This window comes from Tachysurus vachellii, chromosome 2 (assembly GCF_030014155.1).
Source record: "Tachysurus vachellii isolate PV-2020 chromosome 2, HZAU_Pvac_v1, whole genome shotgun sequence".
In the NCBI taxonomy this organism is placed as follows: Eukaryota; Metazoa; Chordata; class Actinopteri; order Siluriformes; family Bagridae; genus Tachysurus; species Tachysurus vachellii.
Genome location: NC_083461.1, coordinates 17,555,053 through 17,578,163, shown reverse-complemented (window position 1 = coordinate 17,578,163; position 23,111 = coordinate 17,555,053). Strand labels below are relative to the sequence as shown.

General features: G+C 38.8%; 1 protein-coding gene across 3 annotated transcripts in view; it reads left to right on the top strand.

Annotated features, from left to right (window-relative positions):
* svild (supervillin d) overlaps nucleotides 1-20,603 on the top strand; it is a 50,452-nt gene extending 29,849 nt beyond the window's left edge. For 2 of the 3 annotated variants that reach the window (XM_060861030.1, XM_060861037.1), the window contains exons 8-28: nucleotides 82-217; nucleotides 5,264-5,411; nucleotides 5,557-5,640; nucleotides 7,145-7,225; nucleotides 7,324-7,513; nucleotides 7,722-7,894; nucleotides 8,027-8,182; nucleotides 9,257-9,393; nucleotides 9,652-9,799; nucleotides 11,007-11,152; nucleotides 11,286-11,461; nucleotides 11,830-11,968; nucleotides 13,180-13,480; nucleotides 13,582-13,839; nucleotides 14,184-14,391; nucleotides 14,489-14,622; nucleotides 14,873-15,028; nucleotides 15,921-16,064; nucleotides 17,803-17,915; nucleotides 18,059-18,208; nucleotides 18,868-20,603. In XM_060861030.1, the coding sequence (XP_060717013.1) occupies nucleotides 82-217; nucleotides 5,264-5,411; nucleotides 5,557-5,640; nucleotides 7,145-7,225; nucleotides 7,324-7,513; nucleotides 7,722-7,894; nucleotides 8,027-8,182; nucleotides 9,257-9,393; nucleotides 9,652-9,799; nucleotides 11,007-11,152; nucleotides 11,286-11,461; nucleotides 11,830-11,968; nucleotides 13,180-13,480; nucleotides 13,582-13,839; nucleotides 14,184-14,391; nucleotides 14,489-14,622; nucleotides 14,873-15,028; nucleotides 15,921-16,064; nucleotides 17,803-17,915; nucleotides 18,059-18,208; nucleotides 18,868-18,954 (3,265 nt within the window). In that variant the 3' untranslated portion in view covers nucleotides 18,955-20,603. The remainder of the gene's footprint in view (nucleotides 1-81; nucleotides 218-5,263; nucleotides 5,412-5,556; nucleotides 5,641-7,144; nucleotides 7,226-7,323; nucleotides 7,514-7,721; nucleotides 7,895-8,026; nucleotides 8,183-9,256; nucleotides 9,394-9,651; nucleotides 9,800-11,006; nucleotides 11,153-11,285; nucleotides 11,462-11,829; nucleotides 11,969-13,179; nucleotides 13,481-13,581; nucleotides 13,840-14,183; nucleotides 14,392-14,488; nucleotides 14,623-14,872; nucleotides 15,029-15,920; nucleotides 16,065-17,802; nucleotides 17,916-18,058; nucleotides 18,209-18,867) is intronic. The other variant, XM_060861045.1, reaches the window with a different exon arrangement.
* Nucleotides 20,604-23,111: the final 2,508 nt, after the last annotated feature.

The following is a 23,111-nucleotide window of genomic DNA, read 5'->3' as shown; positions in this document are numbered from 1 at the left end:
TAGCGATGTCCTTTATTTAACATACATCATTTTAATTATTCTCAGACTTTCTCACAATTTTTTCCCTCTCTATTTCTGCAGGCTTGCTGAGCTGACAGGTAGTGATGAAGATTGGCGCAGTAAGTTGAAGAAATCCAAAGCCAGCGATTTGGTCCAGACGTCCTTGGCCGACCGCTTCAACCAGCTGCAGGGCTCTGAGAACGCCTGGAAGAAGAAGGTAGACACATACGTGCATTAGAGCAACACTCAGCCACATATGCTGAAACAGCTGAGGGTTTGCAATTGGCTGAAAAACTGGGTCAAAGTCATTTGGTGGAGCTAATGTTACAGTAGAGACACACACATTCAGGAACACACTGAGGGATTCAGGAAAATCCACCAGGAGTAACATTACAGCATTGAGTGTCTTTATATACCGCATTCATTATGGTCATGTTCGTTTCAATTAAACGTGTGATTTCATTGCAGTCAGTTGGCCAGAATGAGATTACTGAATGAATTAATTTTTAAAGGAATTCTTCAAAAATGATACAGTGCTGCATTAATCCTTTAAGACTTACATTATAACCCATTTTGCAAGTATTGTGTGGCAAGTGTGACAAATAAATTGTAAGAGATTATATAACTGCAAGGTCCCCAGTTCAGATCTGAGCATGGGTTGCTGTCTGTGTGGTGTTTCATGTGTCTGTGTGTCCCTGTATGCTTCTGCCAGGTTCTTTTGGTTTCCATGGTGTAGGTGGACTGACTAGGCATAATGTTCCCAATGTGTGAATAACTACAAATCAAGATGTGTGTGTACTTCGTGCTCTGTTTTAGAGTGGTGTTACATCCTGGGTATATAACCTGACCCGGATAAAACACTTAGTGATGAAAAATACATTAATGATATACCTCTTTACCTCTTAAAGCTTTGCTTACAGCTCACTGTTTATATGAAATAACGGCAGAATTCTTGCTCAGCAGGCTGCCCTGTGACATCCACACACACACACACACACACACACACACACGCACACACACAGATAAAAATTATCCACTCAAAATGACTTTTTACCTTTCATCTCAATCTGCCATAAACCGAAACTTGCATATTCTGGCAAAACATGGCATTGTGATGAGTCTTTAACTTCTCCAGACTCTTTGATCTGTCTCTACAGTTTACTGCTTTTGTTGCTGAGTGGACAAGATGTCTTTCATCCCCAGGCTGAAAACTATATCTTCAAGCATTTATCACCTAATTTGTGACTCTGGAATGATGAACTTTAACCTAAATGTTGGTGGATTTTCTTCCAGTAATCCTGCCAGTAAGACCTGGCTCTGCACTGCAGACCGAGCCCCATGCTAAGGTTATTTCCCACTAAATGAGACTATCTCCAAATGGGGAATGTCTTGTACATTCAATCTGGCATAAGTAATGTAATATGGAGGTTATATAAGCTTGAAGAAAAATGGTGGCTCTTGTGGAGTTTGGACACTTTATGGTCATCCTGATGTTTATTATGTGGTATAACAAGCTCCAGCATGTTAATTTATACCACATAATTTGTATATATTCCTTAGGGTCTTAATTCTGGGCAGTCAGTGTAAAGTGTGTGCTTGTTTTTAAGCCTGAACTGTTGCTGATTGACTTCAGAATTTGACCTCATGCCTAATTTGTATAGTCTGAGAGGAGTAACGATAGCCCAAAGGTAGGTCTCATTTACCAAGCTGGATATGAATGTATTTTATCGTAAAGTGCTTGCAGGAGTTTACACAGGAAATTTGGACCTTATGAAAAAAAGTTTGTAATTTACAAGAGCTGCTGAGTTGGTGAAAAAATTATATATAAGGAGACTTATGTAAATCTTAATTCATAAGCTTCAAATGGGCTAAAGATTAGCTTTAAATTCAGCCATTAATTACCTTCCATTATTGATAGATTAAGTTCTTTTGCCTCCTTATAATCATTCTTTGCCTTTTTTTGGAGTTTTATTGGCCACTGGATATAAATCTGCTGTGCTGTGCATGTGTTTTGTACTTCAGTGGTGATTAGCGTTTATCAACACATACGTCAGGATGAAGAAAATCAGAATTACCAAAACTTTTAAATCTGTCATGACTTTTTTGCTTGTTTAGGCACATAAAAAACATTTACACAAACTTTACAAAAAAGATCGATTAATGAGGCTTAATCTTCACACTATCACACAAATTTTGCTAACTTGCAATTTCTCAATGTCATGAACTGTTTTTCCGAAATTGTGTTTCAAAAGTGTGTTTTTTGTTGATTTGATAGATGAAGGCAACTTATGTAACCATATAATATCAGTAGGTGTTACTGTATCTTTTGGTGAGCAGAAGGATATACAAGATGTTGGCTTGCTTGTAAACATGGTCTATAATATGTAATGTCTGTAAAATTCAAGGTGTTTGAAAAGGAGACACACTGGGAGATAAACTGGGTAAGATCGATAATTAGTGTATTGAAGCTAAAATGTGCATGGCCATATTTCATATGTGGATAATTCATTGAATATATGCACGGATTTTAGCACGTATATGAAAATTCAGGTAGTCCGAAGCACATGTTGTCTTTGTGCCATCCATTTCCTGTATAGATGACATCGTCTATCTGCTAGCATCAGCTGTGTCTTGTTAGTTTGGCTTACAACTTCACGCTGAGACAAAAAATGGATTGTTGATGTGATAAAGTGAAAAAAAGAAAATAGCAAGCTATGATACAATAGCGTTTGTAGCTTAACAGAATGTTATATGACTTGCTTCATACCAAACGACTTTACTGAAATGATGTATCACTATTCTGAAGTCGTGTCTCTTAGGATGTATTATGTTGCAGCTTTTCACATGAATCAAGTAACTGGAAAATCGTCAACGTTCAGGAGGTCTGAGCCACATGTCTCCGAAATCTTTCTTCCACTTTAGATTAATCAGAGAAAAATCTGTCTTCTTTATTTCTCTCTCACACTCATACACCCTCTGTGCAAGTTCTCGGGAGAGGAATTTGAAAAGTGTCAGGTCAACTAAAACAGGTTCGAGTGAAAGCCCAGAGGTAACACCCACCACGTAATAAGAAATCAGCTCCAGAACCATAACAATGACCTCAGCTCATCCTGATCCCCACGTACACCTGTTATTGAGCTCTTCCACTGTTTCCTGATTTACTTTATAAGCTATTGAGTATTACTCATAGTTAATAATTCAAAGATGTCAAGTAATTCCTTTCCTGTGGATTTTCCTTTGGCCTTCTTTTGCTGACTTTCTGACTCACATTTTGTCCTCTTTTCTGTACCTCTACAGTCTGTATTTTCCTTCCCTACTTTAGGCTCCTGTCCTGTCTTCTTCCTGTCCTTCCTCTCAGCTTCTGCTTAGCCTATAGTTTTTTATCATCAGGTGAGTTTTTACCTGTCTGTTTTTGTTTTGATGCATGGACATAGTTTTTTTATCATGTCTCTGAGTGTGTGACGCATGCCACATCGGCTTTTCCATGGTTCTGCTCCATGAACAGGCTGTAGTTGGGTTTGTATGTTTTGATTCATCCTTTTTTTTTTTTGTATGTTTTTTGAATGGTTTAGAGGGTACTGGGTGTAGTCCAAGAGCTTTTTTAATACTATGGCTCTCTTTGGTATAACTGTACCTCTGGGAATGGAAAAGGAATATTGTTCAATTGTGGCTCAGCATGAGTTCTAGGGAAATGCTGTCTTCCTGTGAGGCTCTGGGGCTTGTGTTTTCACTCTCTTTCACTCGGGTCGCTAACAGTACCCGGCGTAACAGTTTTCCCGGCGTAATTGACTCCAGCAACATGACTCTTGACTAGTATGTATGTATGTGTGCACACTAACGTATGCTTGTTTAAGGCACCCAAACTTCATCAGACACAATTTATCCCAAGGCTTGAATCGTTAAACGCAGGAATTTACAAGCTCGATGTATTTTTTCACTCAGCCATTGCCGAGGACACCTGCAATGACTGCATGCTCTAAAGTTCCAGATGTTAAGGAGCATGGGTTGTGTGTTTCTCGGGATCTGGAGCTCCGTCTTTTTTCTCCTTGCTCCTCAGGGTCCGTGCTCACACTTGTGGGCCGAGGAGTCGTCTCCAGCTGTGTATTACCTGTGAATATTATTTCAATAAGGACTTTATTTCTGAAAAGCCTGATTCATTATTGTGGTGGATGACTAATGTTGACAGGCTAGTAATTTATTCCTGCTGAGGAATTGTGGTTCCTGATGAATTTTCTTGGGGGAATTGAAGCGAATTGAATTGTTTTACCATTTTCTGTTGGGTCACAGTCATACGTGTCTGGCTTTTCTCACAGAGTCAGTATGAAGTAATCTGTTTTACTGTGTGTCTACTAGAGAGCTGGCTTATTCAGCTCAGACTGAAAATACCCTTGCCTTTATTACACCAGGTGGGAAAGAGCACTGAGTAGTAACAGTTATTATTTCTGCACCTCTGAAAATTCAACACAGTTTAACCAGATGACCTCTGGTTGATATTCGATGAACGTTTTCCTGCTTAATTGGTCCAGACACTGCAGTGGTAGGATCATAATTTCCTTGGATGGACATTTATTATAGCATGTCGGCAGTCTGTGCATTTACGATGGAGAGGAGGAGACAGGAAAAATAAGACTAATAGAAAAGACTTGCTCTAAATTAGTGAGACTGTGTGGCTAATAACGAGTGACAGACCAAACAGACAATTTACATGAATTATAACAGCAACATGTCTGGTGATTGCAGAGTGCTATTTATTATACTGTTCATCTGACTGTGGTCATTCATTTTAATGGTGGAGATTAATTTCAGTACTAGTGCTCTTGTTATGTGCAAATCATTTTTGTGAGCGCTCGTTAGTGCTGCGATTGAGAGAAATGTATGTCTTACAGCTGAAAACCATACGTCTCGCAGATTCATTGTCAAGGGCGTCGATGTTCTCATTTACATTGCATTTACATAAATGGCATTTAGCAGATGCCCTTATATAGAGCGACTAAAATTTATTTTCTTTCTTTTTTTATAACTGTGTAGTTTAGAGTTAAGGGAATCGCTCAAGATTCTTGGGATTTGAACTCAGACGCTTCCAATTAGTAATCCAACGTCTTAACCACTGAGTTACCATGTTCCGCTTACGTATTCTGGTTGATGGAAAATCATTTTTAGATAGAGATGTACATATTGGAAGCATGTTTTTTTTTCTTACAAAATCTGACAACACACAATATTTATTTTTTTCTTTCTGGCTTCCTGTCATCTCTCTCTGCAGAAATCTTCAACCGAAGTGGAGACAAAAATGTCCTTATCCCAGCGGATGAAGATCCTGCAGGAGAAGGAAGAGCAGTGGAAAACTAAAGGGAAAGGAGCTGCCAACGACTCCACACAGTTCTCTGTGGCTGGACGCATGGCCAAGAGAGGTATACACTCATCTAGATGCAGAAATGTTGGCTTTGTTTACTCAGTCTACAATATGTTACACTGAGACGATTTCATCTTCATGCTGATTTCATATCCCCTTTCGAATTCAAGCGGTTGACTGTGGTGCGTCTGTTTTTCCACCAGGTCTTGTATCCCCCACTAGAGATGATGTGCCTGTTATCCTCAGCAAGAAAGCAAGCCACAGCACACCAGTCAAGCCTTTAGAAGGTAAAGCCTCAAACTAGGCATGTAATCAAATAAAAATATATTATTCAGATTGAACATATATTGTGTTCTAAATACAGATAACAATTGAAAGTGAATGTTGTTTTTACTTTATGTGGGAAATAGTCTTATATTAATAATAGTGCATTACTCTGAGTACACAGTAGTCTATTTCAGAACTGCCTGCTCTGAATAAGTGTAGCTGCCCATTGGTATCCATAAAAGAGACACAGAGAGTTTCCGACGGGTGCTTCTTTCTTTAATTAGCTCGCGAAGAGCGCCATTAAACTTTAGTTTGCGTAGCACCGTGAAACTACACAAAGAAACAACATAACCAATAAATACGACTCATATACAAAAAAAATACAATAAATAAAGTTCACATTTACAGAGAAACATCTAAAATATAAATGATAAAGTGAATGAAGACAATATGAAACGATTAATTAACAAAAAGAGCTCAATGATTAACATGTACATGCTAACAGGCTCATAGGACTTTGAAATAAACTACTGTATAACACGTAACATATGTCGACATCACATACCTCGCTCCGCTTTACCAAAGGGAACTAAGATGAAATTAAGCAGAATTTAGTCTCTGCTCACTGGAAAACACATATATGTATATGGACTGTATAGGAACATGAATCTTCGCTCTTTTCTCTCTGCTGATCTAATTACCTTTGCGTTACTCCCCCTACTGCATAACCTAACATGCTCAAGAAACATGCTGAAACATGTAACATCCTCAAGAAAAATTTAAAGTGACACAACCATACACGGTCATTTACAATAAGGCTACTAGTCTTTTTTATATTTTGGGTAATGAATACAACTGATTTCATTAGAATATATTAAATTGTGGTTGTTAATGTCTCATATGAAAGCAGATATTCAGGGTTTTAAGAATTCCTGTTTCTACTTCTGTTTTTACCTTCTACTAGGGCCAGTATATTTACAGAAATCATTTCTTTATTTTTTTAAGTAAATGATGATTTCAAACCCAAACTCTCTGATTTGCCCCAAATTTGTTCATAAGAATCCGAAAACTAAAACCAATATCTTCAACTACTAAGTGTGTAATGTGTGAAAAACATCTCACACTGAAAGCCAACAATGTCCTGACTCATTTTATATCAGACTTGCAGCAATAAAATTCATAAATTATTTGTTTACTGATTGAAAATATCCACTAATACTCTTTCCATACCACTGGCAGAATGCAACGCTGTGTACTGGCAAAAATGGTTAAGGACCGCCCTTCCTCCTCATTCTTTCCTGGCTTTTATTTGTGCTCGTTCCTAATCCTGTCCATCCTCGTCACTCCTAAAGAGAACCTCAACTTCCTCATCACTGCTACCTCCATCTCTCCTCATGTCTTTTTCTCACTGCTATAGTCTCTAACCCATACAGCAGAGCCCGTACAGAATCTCATACAGGGGGGAAAAAACAAGCTCTTGATGACTTTACAAGTCATCTAAGTTCATGTTGATGTTTCCCGCAGAGATCTCCACTCGACCTGACGCTGAGGGCGACATGCGGCTTGACAAACTGGAGTCCTTTTTAGACAAACTTCACAGTAAAGGTTATTTCAACTCATTTCTCATACAGTATTGTATATGTATTCTATTTAGAGATAGAATCTAAACAAGTAAACAAGGGTTTAAATGTGCCTGTAAGCAGGTGTAAGCAGTAAACCTTCTACCATCGAGGTGACGGAGGAGAAGGAGAAGGAGGTGATGACCCTGGATGATGACGAGACATTTCAGCGCTTTTTTAAGTCTCCCATGCCCATGTCCCCCACATCACAGACCTCAAATTTGATTCTGGATAAAGAGGAGGATTTCAGTGTTGTCCTGTTTGACTCTCCAAAGTAAGCGACATCTTTCTTCTCTGAGATGCGTCCTTATTTTATATCTTTCATAAAGTTTGTGTCTATTGTATCTATTGGTATCATTTTGTGTATATTCTTGTCAACCTTCCTTAACCCATCTGTGTCTGATGATTTGTCTGATTTTCCTATTTTACATTTAAACACTGTTCTTGAATGTTTTTGGCAAGTGTTTTTTTTTCTTCTTCAGGTTAACCACATCAGTAGCAGAGCACAGGCGGTCAGTGAGGCCTTCCCGCAACACAAAAGGCTCAAGGAACCCTCTACGTGCCCTGGCAGCTCGAGCCGACCTGAGACAGGCTTACACTGAGCAGAGACTCAACGTAGCAACTGTGGAGGCCAAGAGGATCCAAGTAGAGAGAAGTGAGACTTTAAATCCCATTTTAACAACTGAAAACCACTTTTTTAAAAAAAAGTTATTTGAAACTAATTCCTTTAAGAAGATTAATATATAGATTTTATATATGTTCCTCATGCTGATCTGTGTGTTCTCAGTGGCTAAACACTCAAAGATGGCTGGTTGTGCCTTGGCCGGATTGGCAAGTAAAGAAAACTTCAGGAATGTAAACCTACGAAGTGTTAAGTCCACTGAAGTGGTGACCAACAACAGCGCAGTTCCTTTTCACAAGCTCATGCTCATCCACATCAAAGGTGGGTGTCTCTGAGGGCAAAGTGAAATGACTGGGTGGAAAGGACATGAAGGCAAGAGCTGAGGTTCATTATATTCTTTACTGAACAATATGTCGTCCTAAACGAACGTCTTTTATTTTTCTCTATCTTTAGGTTTATATCTCTTTATAGAACTAATCTCATTTGTGCGGCATCATTATTAATGGTAGATACATTAATACATGTGAAGTTGAATTTTGCCAATTTAAGAATATTTTAATACCTTTTCATCTACAGCTCATTTTATAACATTACTTAACATTGACTGTTGAGCAACAGCATAGTTCCTGTGAATAAAAACAAGGTTCTCGTCAGTGCAGATCCATTAAACATAAATCAGACTTCACATTCAGCCTCCTCACAATAGAATAAAGCAGCTAGGGCTCTCTCGATTACAAACACAATGAAAACTCTGGAGTGATTTTTATTAAACTATTAATAGAATATTAAGCACAATTAACTAAGTAAGGTCAGTCTGCTCTTTGGTTTGTTTTCTTGCAGAGGCTTGAAAGTCAAATGTGACAATTTTTATGTTTTAAAACATGCTTCATTTTAAACAATTGCCTTGAAAAGGCTTTGCATTTGGTAGAAATTGAGAAAATTCTATTTGGCATTGTTTTGTCATTTTGTATTGGTTTTGTATTTTATATTAATACTGTGCTTCCAAATATGTTAGATGCAATCAGCACTCAATATAAATCATAACGGAACATTCTGGCTTTAGGGTATTAAATAATTACCAGCTTATAGCTCTACTCAAATTGGCATTGTTACAGCAGACCTCCAGGGGTTTTAATACACTTTTAAATGTAGAGGTTAAATGCTATAAATTACAAACAGCATAGTGAGTTCAAAATCAATACAATCATTTAACAGCCTTTTTTTCCCCGTAAAAAGGATGATTTGAGTTACTGAGAAATGTTTAATTGTTTATCACAAAAGCTCTGTAAAAGTGATGCCATTCTTTGTGTGGTAAGGTCCTGCAAAAACAAATACAGTAATATAAAGTACTTTATAGAAGAACTTAACAAAGTGTGTGTGTGTGTGCACTTGTAGGGCGCAGACACGTTCAGGTGCGTCTGGTGGAGCCCACAGCCCTCTCTCTAAACAGCGGTGATTGTTTTCTGCTAATTACCCCAAATCACTGCTTCCTGTGGTGTGGGGAATTTGCCAACGTTATCGAGAAGGCCAAGGTTACTAGCACACACCCTGAATTCATATCCAATACACTGTTGTGATAAATTGGTTTTACTCTCGGGCTGTTCAGGGCCCAGCTAAATCTCATATAAGCAGTTTGAAGGCTAAATTGTTGCTCATAGTCTCTTTTATTACTTACTTTGATTCACTGCTCTTACATCTGGCTCAGTGAATCACACCAGAAGCTTCAAGGGTGTTTTAGATTAGCGCTCACCCACAATGTGTGTGTGTGTGTGCATGTGTGTGTGAAACAGGGCTCAGAGATGGCACAGTATGTCCAGGCTAAGAGAGACCTCGGCTGTAAAGCCCCTCAGGTCACGGTTCTGGAGGAGGGCATCAACACAAGCAGCCGCACTGCCAAGGATTTCTGGAACCTTCTTGGAGGACAGACAGAATATAGAGGTGCTGAGAACAGACACGCACAGATATTCAAATGTTTGTTCAGTGCAAGCAGTTCAAATTTCAGTGCAAATGTGTGCATATGGAGCACAGATGCCGTGTTTGAGAACAACCATTACACACTCAGTAAACACACTCAGTCATACGTGTACAAAGTGCTGACTGTTGGACTTAGTGCATGGAACAGATGCATTAAGCTCTCATTAGAGATGAGCTCTTTGACACTCACATTTGCAAGATAAAGTAGAAAAAAGTAAAAAAAAAAAAAAAAAATAGAAGAGTTATACAATACCTTTATTTCAGGTAAAGTGCTATCGTAGATATAATATGTGTGTATGCTTTAAGTACAGCCCATAAAAAAATGTTAAATAAATCAAATACAATATATGGTCTATTTAAAGTAATGCAGCGTTTTACAGACTATTCTCAATAAAAGGCACCTGTAGCCAACGAGCAATGAACACAAAAATAATTTTGACATTTTCTCACTTTGAAAAGGACAAAGTTAATGGTAAACACTTTTATGAATTCTACAAATTTATTTGTAAATGAATCTCTAAATTTGTTGACTGGTAACCTGCAGTGGTAATATGTGGCAGTACACAAGTCGATAAACTCAGCATAGCATTAATTTTGCTTTTGGTGCACTACAAGGACTAGCACAGTACAGGTGAACACAATGAGGCAACAAACCAAAACAAAACAAAGTGGGAATTTATAATAGACCAAAATAATGAGAGAATAATCTTTTCACTTTGCATTTACTTTCACTTACAATTTATATAACTGAGCCATTGAGGGTTAAGGGCCAGGGTTGAGGGTTTATTTACATTTACTTTCACTTACAATTTATTTCAATTTATACAACTGAGCCATTGAGGGTTAAGGGTCTTGTTCAGGGGGTCAACAGTGGCAGCTTGGCGGACTTGGAGTTCAAACTCATGACCTTCCAGTCAGTAGTCCGAAACCTTAGCCACTAGGCTACCACAACATATTTTATAGGTACATATGGTCAGTGTTAATTAACTGAATTCAGTAAATGCACTTTGAATATAGACTGAATTGTTACTGTTCTTTTGTCTTTTCTCTTCACTCATATGCTACAGATGCTGTTGAAAAGAGACAAGCTTAAAAAAGGTACTTTGTGTACTAATACAGTACTAATTGTGTGTGTGTGTGTGTGTGTGTGTGTGTGTGTGTGTGTGTGTAGCTGCCGGGGATCCTGATGAAGATGAACTGTATGAGAGTGGTATTTTGGAGTCGAACGCTATCTATAGGGTGGTAGAAGACAAGTTAGTGCCTTATGAGGAAGCCTGGGCCTCCATCCCCAGTGTGACTCTACTGAACTCCAAAGAGGTCAGAGCTCTGTTCCGCCACATTCATAAAGTCTGTACAGCTTTACACAATGCCATTGTTTGGAGCGGTTAGAGACTGCTTCATCTCACTGCTTTGTGATTGTTGTGTGTTTTTGCATGTGTGTGCGAGCCAGGCTTTGGTGTTTGATTTTGGCAGCGAGGTGTATGTGTGGACAGGGAAGGATGTGGCCCTGAGTGACAGGAAGGTGGCAGTGCAGCTGGGCAAACAGCTCTGGAGTGGAACCTATGATTACAGCACCTGCAGGGTCAACCCCCTGGACTCTTCCTCCTCCAATAAGGATCTCCCTCAGTGAGTCGACCTTCTACTAGATTTTATGTTGCATTGTGTTCCGGCTGACATAGCTTCATTCATATGCCTGATTACAGCTTACATGTTCACATTCACTAAACACATTTGTTAGCCTTAATGCGGATGCTCAGTTTATAGAGTCGTTTGGACAGAAGGAATGATCACATAGCTTTGGGATAGCTCACATACTCTATGGAACGTCTGCAAAACATATTTGTATAAAAAGCAATGTCATTACTTTCCCTAATCACGCTACCGATAAAGTACTGCCCCCATCTGGTGACATCTGGTAGAACATTGAGCAGGGGACAGTTAAAAGGTTTTGTGGGCTTGTTGTCTCAGCTACTGTCTTTCTTTTGTGTGTATAGACAAGGTGAGGGCAGGCCGAGTTGGGCTCTGTTTGGAAGGCTTTCAGAGCATAATGAGACAGCACTGTTCAGGGAGAAGTTTCTGGACTGGGCCGAGCGCAAACCCATGAAAGATGAGCCAGCAGTGGGGGAGGTGAAGGTGAGAGTTACTACACATGCAATTACTCCCACACACATATGTGCAACTGAACATCACACTACAGCATGTGGGACTACACTAATGACTCAAATTTTATAATCATGGCGTTTTTTATGCTCAACATTTTATATTATGATTTTTTTTTGTTTTCCATTCAATTCGAAATATTTTCACTGTAAACTGGACACCATTTACATTCATGGCATTTGGCAGACACTGTTATACAGAGCGACTTACATTTATCTAATTTATACAGCTGAGCAATTGCTCAGGGGTCCAGGAGTGGCAGTTTAACCACTGAGCTACCACATCCTTTCAAACCCTCCAGCCATCTCTGCCCCATCATATTACAAGCACCAATCAAGGACACTGAAGGATAAACAAAATCAGAATTAGACAAGCAAACTGACACATTTTGCAGTCATGGCTGTCATAGGTTTTTTTTACCTGTTCTGATGGTTATGCCAAAACCGGTGCTCGACTACATTACCCATCAGCCCCTGCATATCTTGTCTACCTTGTCACATGTCTCACTAAGCTCTCACACCTGTTTTGAGCACCTGCACTTAAGCTCTGCTTTCTGTGTACCTCGTTGTCATGCTTCAGTTGTTGCTGTGTCTGTTCTGTGCTTTGACCACCTTAGTCATGCTCTTAGCCTATATGTTTTGGGCATACTCGACATGCACACTTAAAAGCCTGCACTCAAATCTGTCACTGCATTCTATTATCATATCTTGAGGTAAAAGAGCATCCTCAACAACAATAAATCGACCTCACTTATTCAGCAAAGAAAAAACTCCACTCCCGCATCTATTGCCCTATTTATATAATATTATATAAACTCATATGCTCTGAGACTCACTCCAGATTGTTTGCCTTTTCACACTCTTACTCATTTTTCTCATGATTGGCTGCCTGTCATCATGTAATCAGACTTTTTTTTACATGCCTAACTCTAAAGTTTCACATCGTTTGACGTATCTGACAGAATTACGGTTACAGGATTGTCACAGTGACTCAGGAACATCAGCCTACTCATTTCTTTCCCTCCCTTCTTCCTAAAAAAGTCTTTCACTGTATTTTTTTAAAACATGAAATGCACCAATATCTAAAAAAGATACCAAACTACAGCTAAGTATCTTTTTTATCCCAGTAAATTATGCATAATTAATTGAGAAAGCCTGAAACATACTTCTTGGGTATATTTGTAGAGTCCAGTACAGCAACACTTCACTGCCACTCAGGACTCGGACCTGAAGCCGTGTGACGTAAAGGCATTGCTGGATGGAGGTGACATTCCTCTAAAGATGGCTTTAGAGGGTGTAGATGTGCAGAGAGGTTATGGTTTAGTCAGTACAGAAGACGGACGACAGGCTCAGTTAGCCACGGTGGCAGTAGATGCCTGGCATATTCGCGAGTTTGATGATTTTGAGATCCCGGCCGAGAGCGTGGGTCAGCTGCACGAGGGTGACACCTACGTCATCCGCTGGAAGTACTCCATCACCAGTGTGGGTGAGTGAGATAGAAGAGGTATTGAAGTTCTATTTCAAATGAGAGCATTGACACTTAGGAATGTGGTCCTGTATTTGTCTGTTTTTGTGTGTCTGTAACAGTGGGTAAAAGACAGAAGCCTGGTGAACTGAGTGCCTCAGGTCCTGGCAGAGAGCGCATTGCTTGCTTCTTCTGGCAGGGCCGTCAGTCAAGTGTGAGTGGGCGGGGCACCTCAGCACTCATGACGGTGGAGCTGGGAAACCAGCGGGGATCACAAGTACTCGTCACACAGGGCAAAGAGCCACCCTGCTTCCTCCAGCTCTTCAACGGAGGATTAGTTATCCACCGAGGCTCCAGAGAGGACAGTGGAAAAAACACAGGTATACAGATTTCAGAAGAGTGAAGTAAATAATGAGAAGTGTTTTATACTGTAACTGTAAGGCTGGGATTGTCATGGTGTCACTAATTCAAATCACTTACTGTACTGTACTGAAAATCTTGTGTGCAGTGTATGTATGTGTGTGTTTGCAGATTACTAGATGTTGTTTGAAGTGAATCTAAAAATGGGAATTAACAGAGAGACTTAATCCTTTTAAAAATTGATTACATGAATGTTGCATTTTGTATATCGAACATTAAATCATATAGCCTTAAGCTTAGAAAATCACAACCTGAAATACCTCAGGGACATGAATAAAAGTATGTGTGTGTGTGTGTTTGCCAGGTGGTTGGAGGATGTTCTGTATACGTGGGGAGGTAGTAGTGGAGGCATCTCTTCTGGAGGTTGAGTGCTGCAGTTCTAGCCTGCGCTCTCGTGGCTGTCTCCTCGTCCTGGGTGTACAACAGGGACAGCTGTACCTGTGGCGTGGCTGCAAGGCTCAGTCAACAACCTACGATGTGGCCAAAAGGACTGTGGAGCGCCTCACACACACGTGAGTTATCATACGTTACTCTTACATAAACAAGCATAAAATGCTTGTGCATTTAATTGTGGATGAGTCTGAGTCTGTGTGTGTGTGTGTGCTGCAGCTGTGCTCCAGAGCTCGGGTTAAACAGCAACACTAATCTGAAAGTGCAGGAGATAGAAGAAGGTTCAGAGCCGCAGGAGTTCTGGGATGCACTCGGCAAGCAGGACAGGAAAGCATATGACTGTATGCTGCAAGGTACATTTATCTGTCCAAAACTTACTAATGGGATTTATTCTATACTTGAGAGGTTGTGCATTTAGCATTCTAGACAGTTTTTCACATCCAGCACCAGTAACATAGATTTATGATTCCAATTATGCCAGTTATTTTCCACAAAATCCCTACATTTAAGTCATAAAGCAAATCAAAACTGTTCTAAAAAGAGCACTGACTTCTTTACAATGTGTGTGTTTGTGTGTATGTGCGTGTGTGTGTGTGTGTCTAGATCCAGGAAAATACAACTTCACACCTCGTCTTTACCGCCTCAGTGCCAGTTCTGGAACCTTCGAAGGGGAGGAACAACTGAGTCCTTCACGAGTGCTGGGTTCTGTGATGGCGATGCCGTTCCTGCAGGAGAACCTTTATTCCACACCTCAACCAGGTTCTTACAGATTACTGATATTACCCACAAATAAGTTGCATTTATACTGCAGTTCAGAACATGCTGAGAAACTTTTTTTTGTTTGCTGAGAAATTCCAACTACATGAGAATAAAATACTTACCACTCTAAGAATTCCAGTATTTACATTGAAGAAGCAAATATAAAGGTTCCTGGATCTACAGGTCAGAATTTAAATTGGGCCTTGGTTCTTGCTGTGATGGAAAAATTCCTGAACTTAACAAACCATGTACATTTGAGCATGGAGCTAAATACATGTAAATGTAAACAGTAAATATTTCTGTAGCCTAGATTTCATTAAGAAACACTGATGCTACAGTAGTCTTTATCTGAGAAATAGAACTCATGCAAGTGATCTATAAGCGAGGTGGTTTAAGCTGAAGACGTGGTTTTCATGGTTGCGGTGTCCAGCAATGAGCTCTGACATCATTCCCACTGAACACCTTTGGGATGAACTGCAATGCTGACTGAACCCAAGACCTTCTCACCCAACACCAGTGCCTGATCTCACTAATCCCCACAAACACACTCTTTGATCTAGTGGAAAGACTTAAGAAGAGTGGAGCTTATTATAACTGGAAAGATATAAAGTCCACAAATGTTTGGCTATGAAGAAGGATCTCAATATCTGTGTGTGTCACTGGCAAAACCGTCAGACATATTGGTCAGTCAGTGGTTCATCTGGCACTAATAATCATTTAATCAATGATACTAAAGCACAATTTATATTTAATCCCAGTTATTTAGCTATACTGCTATACAGTATACATGTCTGACTAGCACATCTTAATGGTTAGAGTCCTTGGTTTCTTTTTTCTATTACTTCTGTCACCAACACTCTCTCTCTCTCTGTCTGTCTCTCTCTGTCTATAGCTCTGTTTCTGCTGGATAACAGGATGGAAGTGTACCTGTGGCAAGGCCAGCAGCCAGAGGATGCAGAGTGCACAGGTTCTGCTAAGATCCGCTGGGACAACGAAAGGAAGTGTGCCATGGAGTCTACGCTGCATTACTGCAAAGGTTAGAGGTTACTAGATCTTTTCATGACTATACATGATAGTTTCCATCACGCAAGCGAGAGCAGATGAGATTGTAAATCATTTTTCTTCAACTTGAGAGAAAACTGGAACTGAAAGTGGTTTACCAGAACATCATTACAGTGCTCAGTTACACACTCACCACCAAAACAAAACAAAACAAAAAACAAAGTATGAATAAACTCCTTTAACCAAAGGTCAATAAAATGGAACTTGCACCTGTTTTGTTGTGTCTATGTTCAGTATTTAATGTCTTTGTTATGTCTCACTCCACAGAATTTGTAGTATTGCATAAGTACGTATGTATGTTTGTACCTAGCTTACAAGCAGCGATCTGTTTATAGAAAAGTTCCAAAAAAAAACAAAGACAAATGTTTCTATCTTTAAAGTAAATGGTGATATCAAACCCACTGTTTCTGAAAAAGTTCAACCACTAAAATTCTGTGTCAGTTCACTGAACAGACGTAAAAATGTCTCACATTGACAGCAGACATATTTTAAATGGAGATGACATAGAAAACACCTCAGTTTTCCATAGAGAATATAGAGAACACTACGTAAAGCACTCTTGTGATTGTACACAACATTACCCGGAGGTGTTCATCACTCTACAACACTCTCCACACAGTTCTGTCAAATCTATAAACATGTGAATGAAAAGACTTTTCTTATAATTAATATAAATAATAATATTAATTATTATTATTATTACAATTACATATGTAATAAGTCTGAGAAGTATAAAGAAATGTCACCATCATAGCTTGTTTTATTCATATCCATGGATGAACTCCGCAATCAATGCAATGCATTATGGGTATTTTGTGGCCACTAGGGTACATTGTTTCTACAAGACTTATCACACTGCATTATAGGATTAAATGAGTGCTCTGGGCCTTCTGGACTGTGTTTTCTGGCAAAATACTGCTGTGTATAATGAAACGAATTATAGACACAGCTTATTCTTGCGTATGATTGGCTCTTTGGTTTGCGAGCTTTATAAAGGCTACAAATTACTGTCCAAACACTAAAGAAAATACATACAAGAAACATTTATAATGAGTCCAAATGCTAATGCAAATGCTTATGAATTATAAGATAGGATCTCTGTTTATTACACTGCTTCTGCTTGGGCACTTTTTGAGAAACAAAATGACCAGAAACCAAGTAAAGTCAAAAAGTTTTATTGTCATTTCAAACATATATAGCTGACGTAGTATATAGTGAAATGAAACAGCCTTTCTCCAGGACCATGATGTTACATAAAACAACACAGAGCTAAGAACTTAAAGTAAGTTGTCCTAACGACATATAGTGCGTTGTGTGTAACCTAGTGAAACGGTGTGAGGCAAAAGACGATACAAAACATTACAGGACAGATACACAGATACACAAAATAGAACTGACCAGTGTGCATTCTGATTATTATACAGTTTATTTTGTGCAAAAATAGAGGATTGTAAACAAAAAGGGTTCAAGTAAACATAGACACTTATGTTATAGCAGCAGTTGGATGAGGTATTGAAATGTGGTGTGCAAAACAGTAGTTGTGTGAGTGATTTGATTTTCTACAATTCAGAGCTGTTCAAACAGTTGAGTGTGTTTGTGTGTGTGTTTGGTACCATATAACTGTTTTAAGTGTAAGTTTCAGTTTTCTGAGAAAGGAGATAGAGTATGACTTGTGATGGAGTATAACAGACTATATGTGTGTATGTTTTCAGCAAAGAACTCCAGGCGACCCCCACCGGCTTATCTAATCTTGGCTGGAGCTGAGCCCCTTACATTTACTAACATCTTCCCATACTGGGAGAAAGATCCCAGCATCAGAATGCAGGTACACACGCTATCAATCACAGCTCAGAGTAACTCCACACCTGTACCCGAACTGCAACAACATGAAACATTGCATACCACTTAAATAGAATTTTTAGTTTCGTTCATGCAAGTGTACACGTCTGTGTGTGTGTGCTGATTCAGGGTATGAGGAATAAGGTAATCCTTGTGGACGATGCTCTGTCCAAGCTGAGCAAGAATCAGTACTCTCTGGAGGAGCTGACCACCAGACCGCTGCCTGAAGGAGTGGATCCTCTGCGCCTTGAGCTCTACCTGTCTGATGAAGACTTCCAGGTACACAAACCATCTGCTCACATCTTAGCAGATTTTTCATCCGCCATATACACCTCAGGATGGTTCACGCAGCTTCAGTCCTTGGTGACCATGTGAAATGTTCCAGGCTTCAAAAATCCATTTTCAGTTCAGTTTTAAATTCAGCCTAGTTTGGATCTGCAAAAAAAAAAATCATGAAGGTTAAGATTTTAATCCTGAAAGGTAGTATGTGTTTTCTGGTTGCTGATGTTCCAGTTGGATTCCGCTTCATGTAGTTATTTGACCAGTCCAGAAGGAGATGCTAACTATGTGGTCTTTGAGGACAACAACCTCCTCATCAATACACGATTTTCAAAATGTATATTTATAATCACACCCTTTAGTGTCACCCAAATGAGGATGAGGTTCCCCTTTCAGTCTGGTTCCTCTCAAGGCTTCTTCCTCTTCTATCAAAAGGAGTTTTTTAGTCACCTCAGGCTTGTTCATTGGGGATACATACAATCACATTTAAATATAAGTCTAATATTAATCATAATCTAAAAGCATTTCTATAATATTATTTTTGTGTATTATGTTTCTTATGTTCTGTTAAGCTGCTTTGAAACAATGTCCACTGTTAAAAGCGCTATACAAATAAATTTGAATTGAACTGAATTGAATTGATGTGTTTATGGTTGCAGACGGCTCTGGAGATGACGCGAGAAGAGTTCAGTGTGCTCCCCAACTGGAAACAGCTGAAACTAAAGAAGAGCAAAGGCCTCTTTTAGATTTGTAATGGATATTTCAAAAAAGGAAGGACAGATGCGTTGTGTGTTGATGTGGGAAACCAGTCCAATGTATAGTACCAAATGTACAGTCTGAACTTTTTTTTACACAATGAACTGACCCGGCAATTTTGTAGAGAATTTTTCTAAATGGCAATTATTGTAGCAAACTAGCTTTATACATGAGTTGAATGGGCTTTCTATTGATATATACCATAAAATGGATAAAAAACATAAATTGACAATTTATTGTCAGTATATTAACTTGTGTCTGATTAATTACGTACAAGCGTGATTTTTTCTTTTTTTTTTTCTTTTGGGTTGCCAATACAAGTCTTTATTTTAAAGAAAAGACCAGCTTACTAAGACCCATAACATTATCGTGTAACACATTTGCTCTCATTAGTTGTTTGCAAAATGGAAAGTCATATAGATGTTCACCTGTGTGCAGTTCTGCATTTTGACAGTGTTATATGTGGAGTTTGGGCTCTAATACTGTGGCTATACTACCTATGTTAAAGAAAATAACGATTTTGTAATTGAATACAATGTGCAGTTTATGGAATATTACACAGTATGTGCTTTGTTTCAAATTAGACCGTTTCTGTTTTAACCACTAGGTGTCAGGCTTGATTACATTCAAGAGACCACTGGGTCATTAAAACATACAGTTTACAGACGTTGGGCATGACCATGTGTTATAACGTCCTAAAGTCTTGCTTTGTGTTTAGTGTAAATCTGTAATATTAATGTGTGATGAATGAATGAGTTATTGTTGCTAACATTCCCTCAGTTATGTAAAAGCAGTACTTGTCTCAGTGCAATTTATAACGTTTTTTTTTGTTGTTTAGAAATAACAAGGTTTCTTTTCAGTTTGATTTAAGGCATGACAAAGAGATCAGATTAGTATGTTGGTGGCTTTTGATCGAAACAGGTAGCTATGGGAAGCTATAAGCACATTTAAAAGTACATGAAAAAGTAAAGGCGTATTGTTGTTTTATTTTTATTTTATAGCCAGACATATGTATTAAATACACATAAAAAACAAAACACTTTTTTTTTTCCATTCCAACCAGGTCTAACATAAGATTAAATTACACAATAAAAACAACTCATCTATGAGATTTTGTTTTTGGACACAGGAAAAAGAATAAAAAACAAGTAGAAGAAAAACGTCCAGGTACAATAGTTATGGGTAGCTGTGTGAAGCTATTAGCACATGTATACGCACATGTGTATTTCAATGACAATACACTCACACATGAAGTCTAGGGTTACTGGTCGATGCTTAAACATAATCTTAACATAAAGGTTTCTCAGAGTCGTTCAGACTGTAATCTGGTAGAAGAGACTCGTTGTGTGGGAAGACGTCGTTATGGGAAGTCTGGGAAACTGAATAGCGATTAGAGCGTGATTGCCTGTAGAGAAATTGTCGAGTCTGTAATGAACGCTGTAGTGTGAGGAGAAAGGAGATCACATGAGGTAAATTCAGTAGGTGCGGAACAATCGAATAACACAATGACACAAAGTGTGAAGGTGATCCAATGGCAGGATTCAGTGATTCTCTGTCATCTCTTTTTTCTCAATTCCTATCTCAGTTCTATCCTTTACATGGTTACATTCATTATCTTTAATTAAAGCTGTGCATTATCTGTTTTTCTCAGGTTATTCGATTCACTGTGCACATCTGTTCAGCAGCTGGATCTCCCTGGAGAACTCACTTGTCCACTGCTTTGATTTTGTCCTTTCACATGTAACTCACTCTCTGTCTGTCTGTCTGTCTGTCTCTCTCTCTCTCTCTCTCTCTCTCTGTGTCTGTCTCTCTCTCTCTCTCTCTCTCTCTCTCTCTCTCTCTCTCTCTGTCCTTGTGTCTATTTGTCTGTATGTCTGTCTGTCTCCCTCTCTTTCTGTCTTTCCCTCCCTTTATCTGTCTGTCTATCTGTCGCTCTTTCTTTCTGTCTTTCAGTTTCTCTTTCTCTCTCTCTCTCTCTCTCTCTCTCTCTCTCTCTCTCTCTCTCTCTCTCTCTCTCACACACACACACACACACTCACAAACACATACAATGGTGAAACCATAGCTGCAGCAGATGGCAGGGCACAAGACTGCCTTGGCTCATAATATAACAGACAGTAACATTACCACTAGCATTAATTAATTTATTTCACAGTTTTATAGAATCCCAATCAGTAAGATTGACTCAGTCCTGGACTCTTTGGACTCATACAATTAGACATGAGAGACTCTTTAATGCTGCAGTTTTGGACATGGCATCACAAGCAGTTATTATTGAACCAGATTCTGATCCAAAGAATATAATCCTTATCCAACAGAAGCTATTAAGACCTTTTTTGAATGTAGTTTGAGTGGCATTAATAGCTTTATGCTTGACAGTGCACGTCAAGGCTAAACACAACAACAAAAGAAAGAGTGTTCTGTTCCTGCAAATCTGCGTCAAGTGTTCTGTGTTAAAAAAAAAAAAAACCTTGAATGATGCAGTATTTTCATCCTCCCTGTAATAGTAGGTTGCTGTGCAGCCTTTGAATAAGTCAACTCAGCTGTCATTTCCAAGGCTAAGCAAAAGTTGGAAATCCTTGAAGCGCTAATACAAAGAAGAGAAAGTGGCTGCAGGTATGTGTTCAATTCGGAGGGAGTTTAATCAGTTATTAAAAAGCAGAATTTCAGTGAATCAGAGCTGCTGCAGCCTTGAGACTATGTGTGTGTGTGTTTGTGTGTGTAGAAGAGCGTGTCTTTAAGCACATTGTCAGGATAAAAGAGAGAAAACAATACCTCATGTGCTGATCTAATAGATGATGGTGATTATTATGATTATTCTATCTTAAACTACTCATAGGAGTTCCACACAAGAACATACTGTAAGGACCTCTCTCATAATGATGTGTTTTTGGATACGACAATACTAGCTGGAGATTGCAGTATCTGAAGGCTGCATGAGTAGAGCTGACTAATATTGCAGGGACAAGAGCACTGGTGCAGCAGAGGAGGTGGATCGCACACAGCAACAAAAGCAGCATAAGTTTAGCTTGGATTAAAGACATCATCTGTTTCAGTTCATGGTTCATAGCCAGAGCCTCATAAAATATACCAGCATCCATGATCTCCATATCCTTACTGCTATTCACTATATTCTCCTGATTACACCTCCATGGACGCTGAACCTCTACAGAGGACAAAAGAATTGATGTCTCTGCTGTCTCTTTTTATGTTTTATGCCTTTCTTATGCGTCTGTTTTATGCCTCATCAAATCTGCTTTGAAGACAGAAAATAGAACGTTGATGGTTTTTCAAAGTAGTGAGACGTTTTTTTGGTGTAACTGATCTTTATTAAAAACACGACAGTCTCAACACCAACAATAACAACAATGATACATGAAGCTACGCACAGCTGATCTTCTGCTAATATTAAATAATGATCAAAAGCTGGTTGTCTGTGACATTGACTTCATAATAAACAGGTCCTGTGGATTGGATTCCCCAAACAATATGAGCTGCATAAAATTAAGGAGTTAAAATATAGAAATTTAATTAGGATCTGATCAATGCTACATAGTACTTGATTGAAAAGGAGCATGTCCTGAAGCAGACAGATGGATGTGAGGGAAGGTTTTGCAGTCTTAATACAATCATTGTAGCAGATAAACCAAAGGGTTCAGATATACTAAGAAAATAAAAAAAGGCTAAATGTAGAGCAGCACACACACACACACACACACACACACACACACACACACACACACACACACACGCGTGCGCAACCAGACAAGATTAAATTGTCAGACACGACGCAGGATTTGGTCAAAACAATAACGCCCATACTTGTAAGAATCCAGGTTATTTAAAGAGAGTAGTTTGTAATTCATATTTACAACATTTCTGCTTTAATATCCCTCTTGTAAAGGTTGTTTTCTTTTTGTTTTATAGCCGTTTTGTATCATTTTACACCATCAAGGACTAACATAAGATTAAAATACACAATAAAAATGACCTATAATAAAAATCAATATTATTATTAAAATCAATATTATAATATCAATATTATATTAATATTAAGGGGCACAGTGGCTTAGTGGTTAGCACGTTCGCCTCACACCTCCAGGGTCGGGGTTCGATTCCTGCCTCCGCCTTGTGTGTGTGGAGTTTG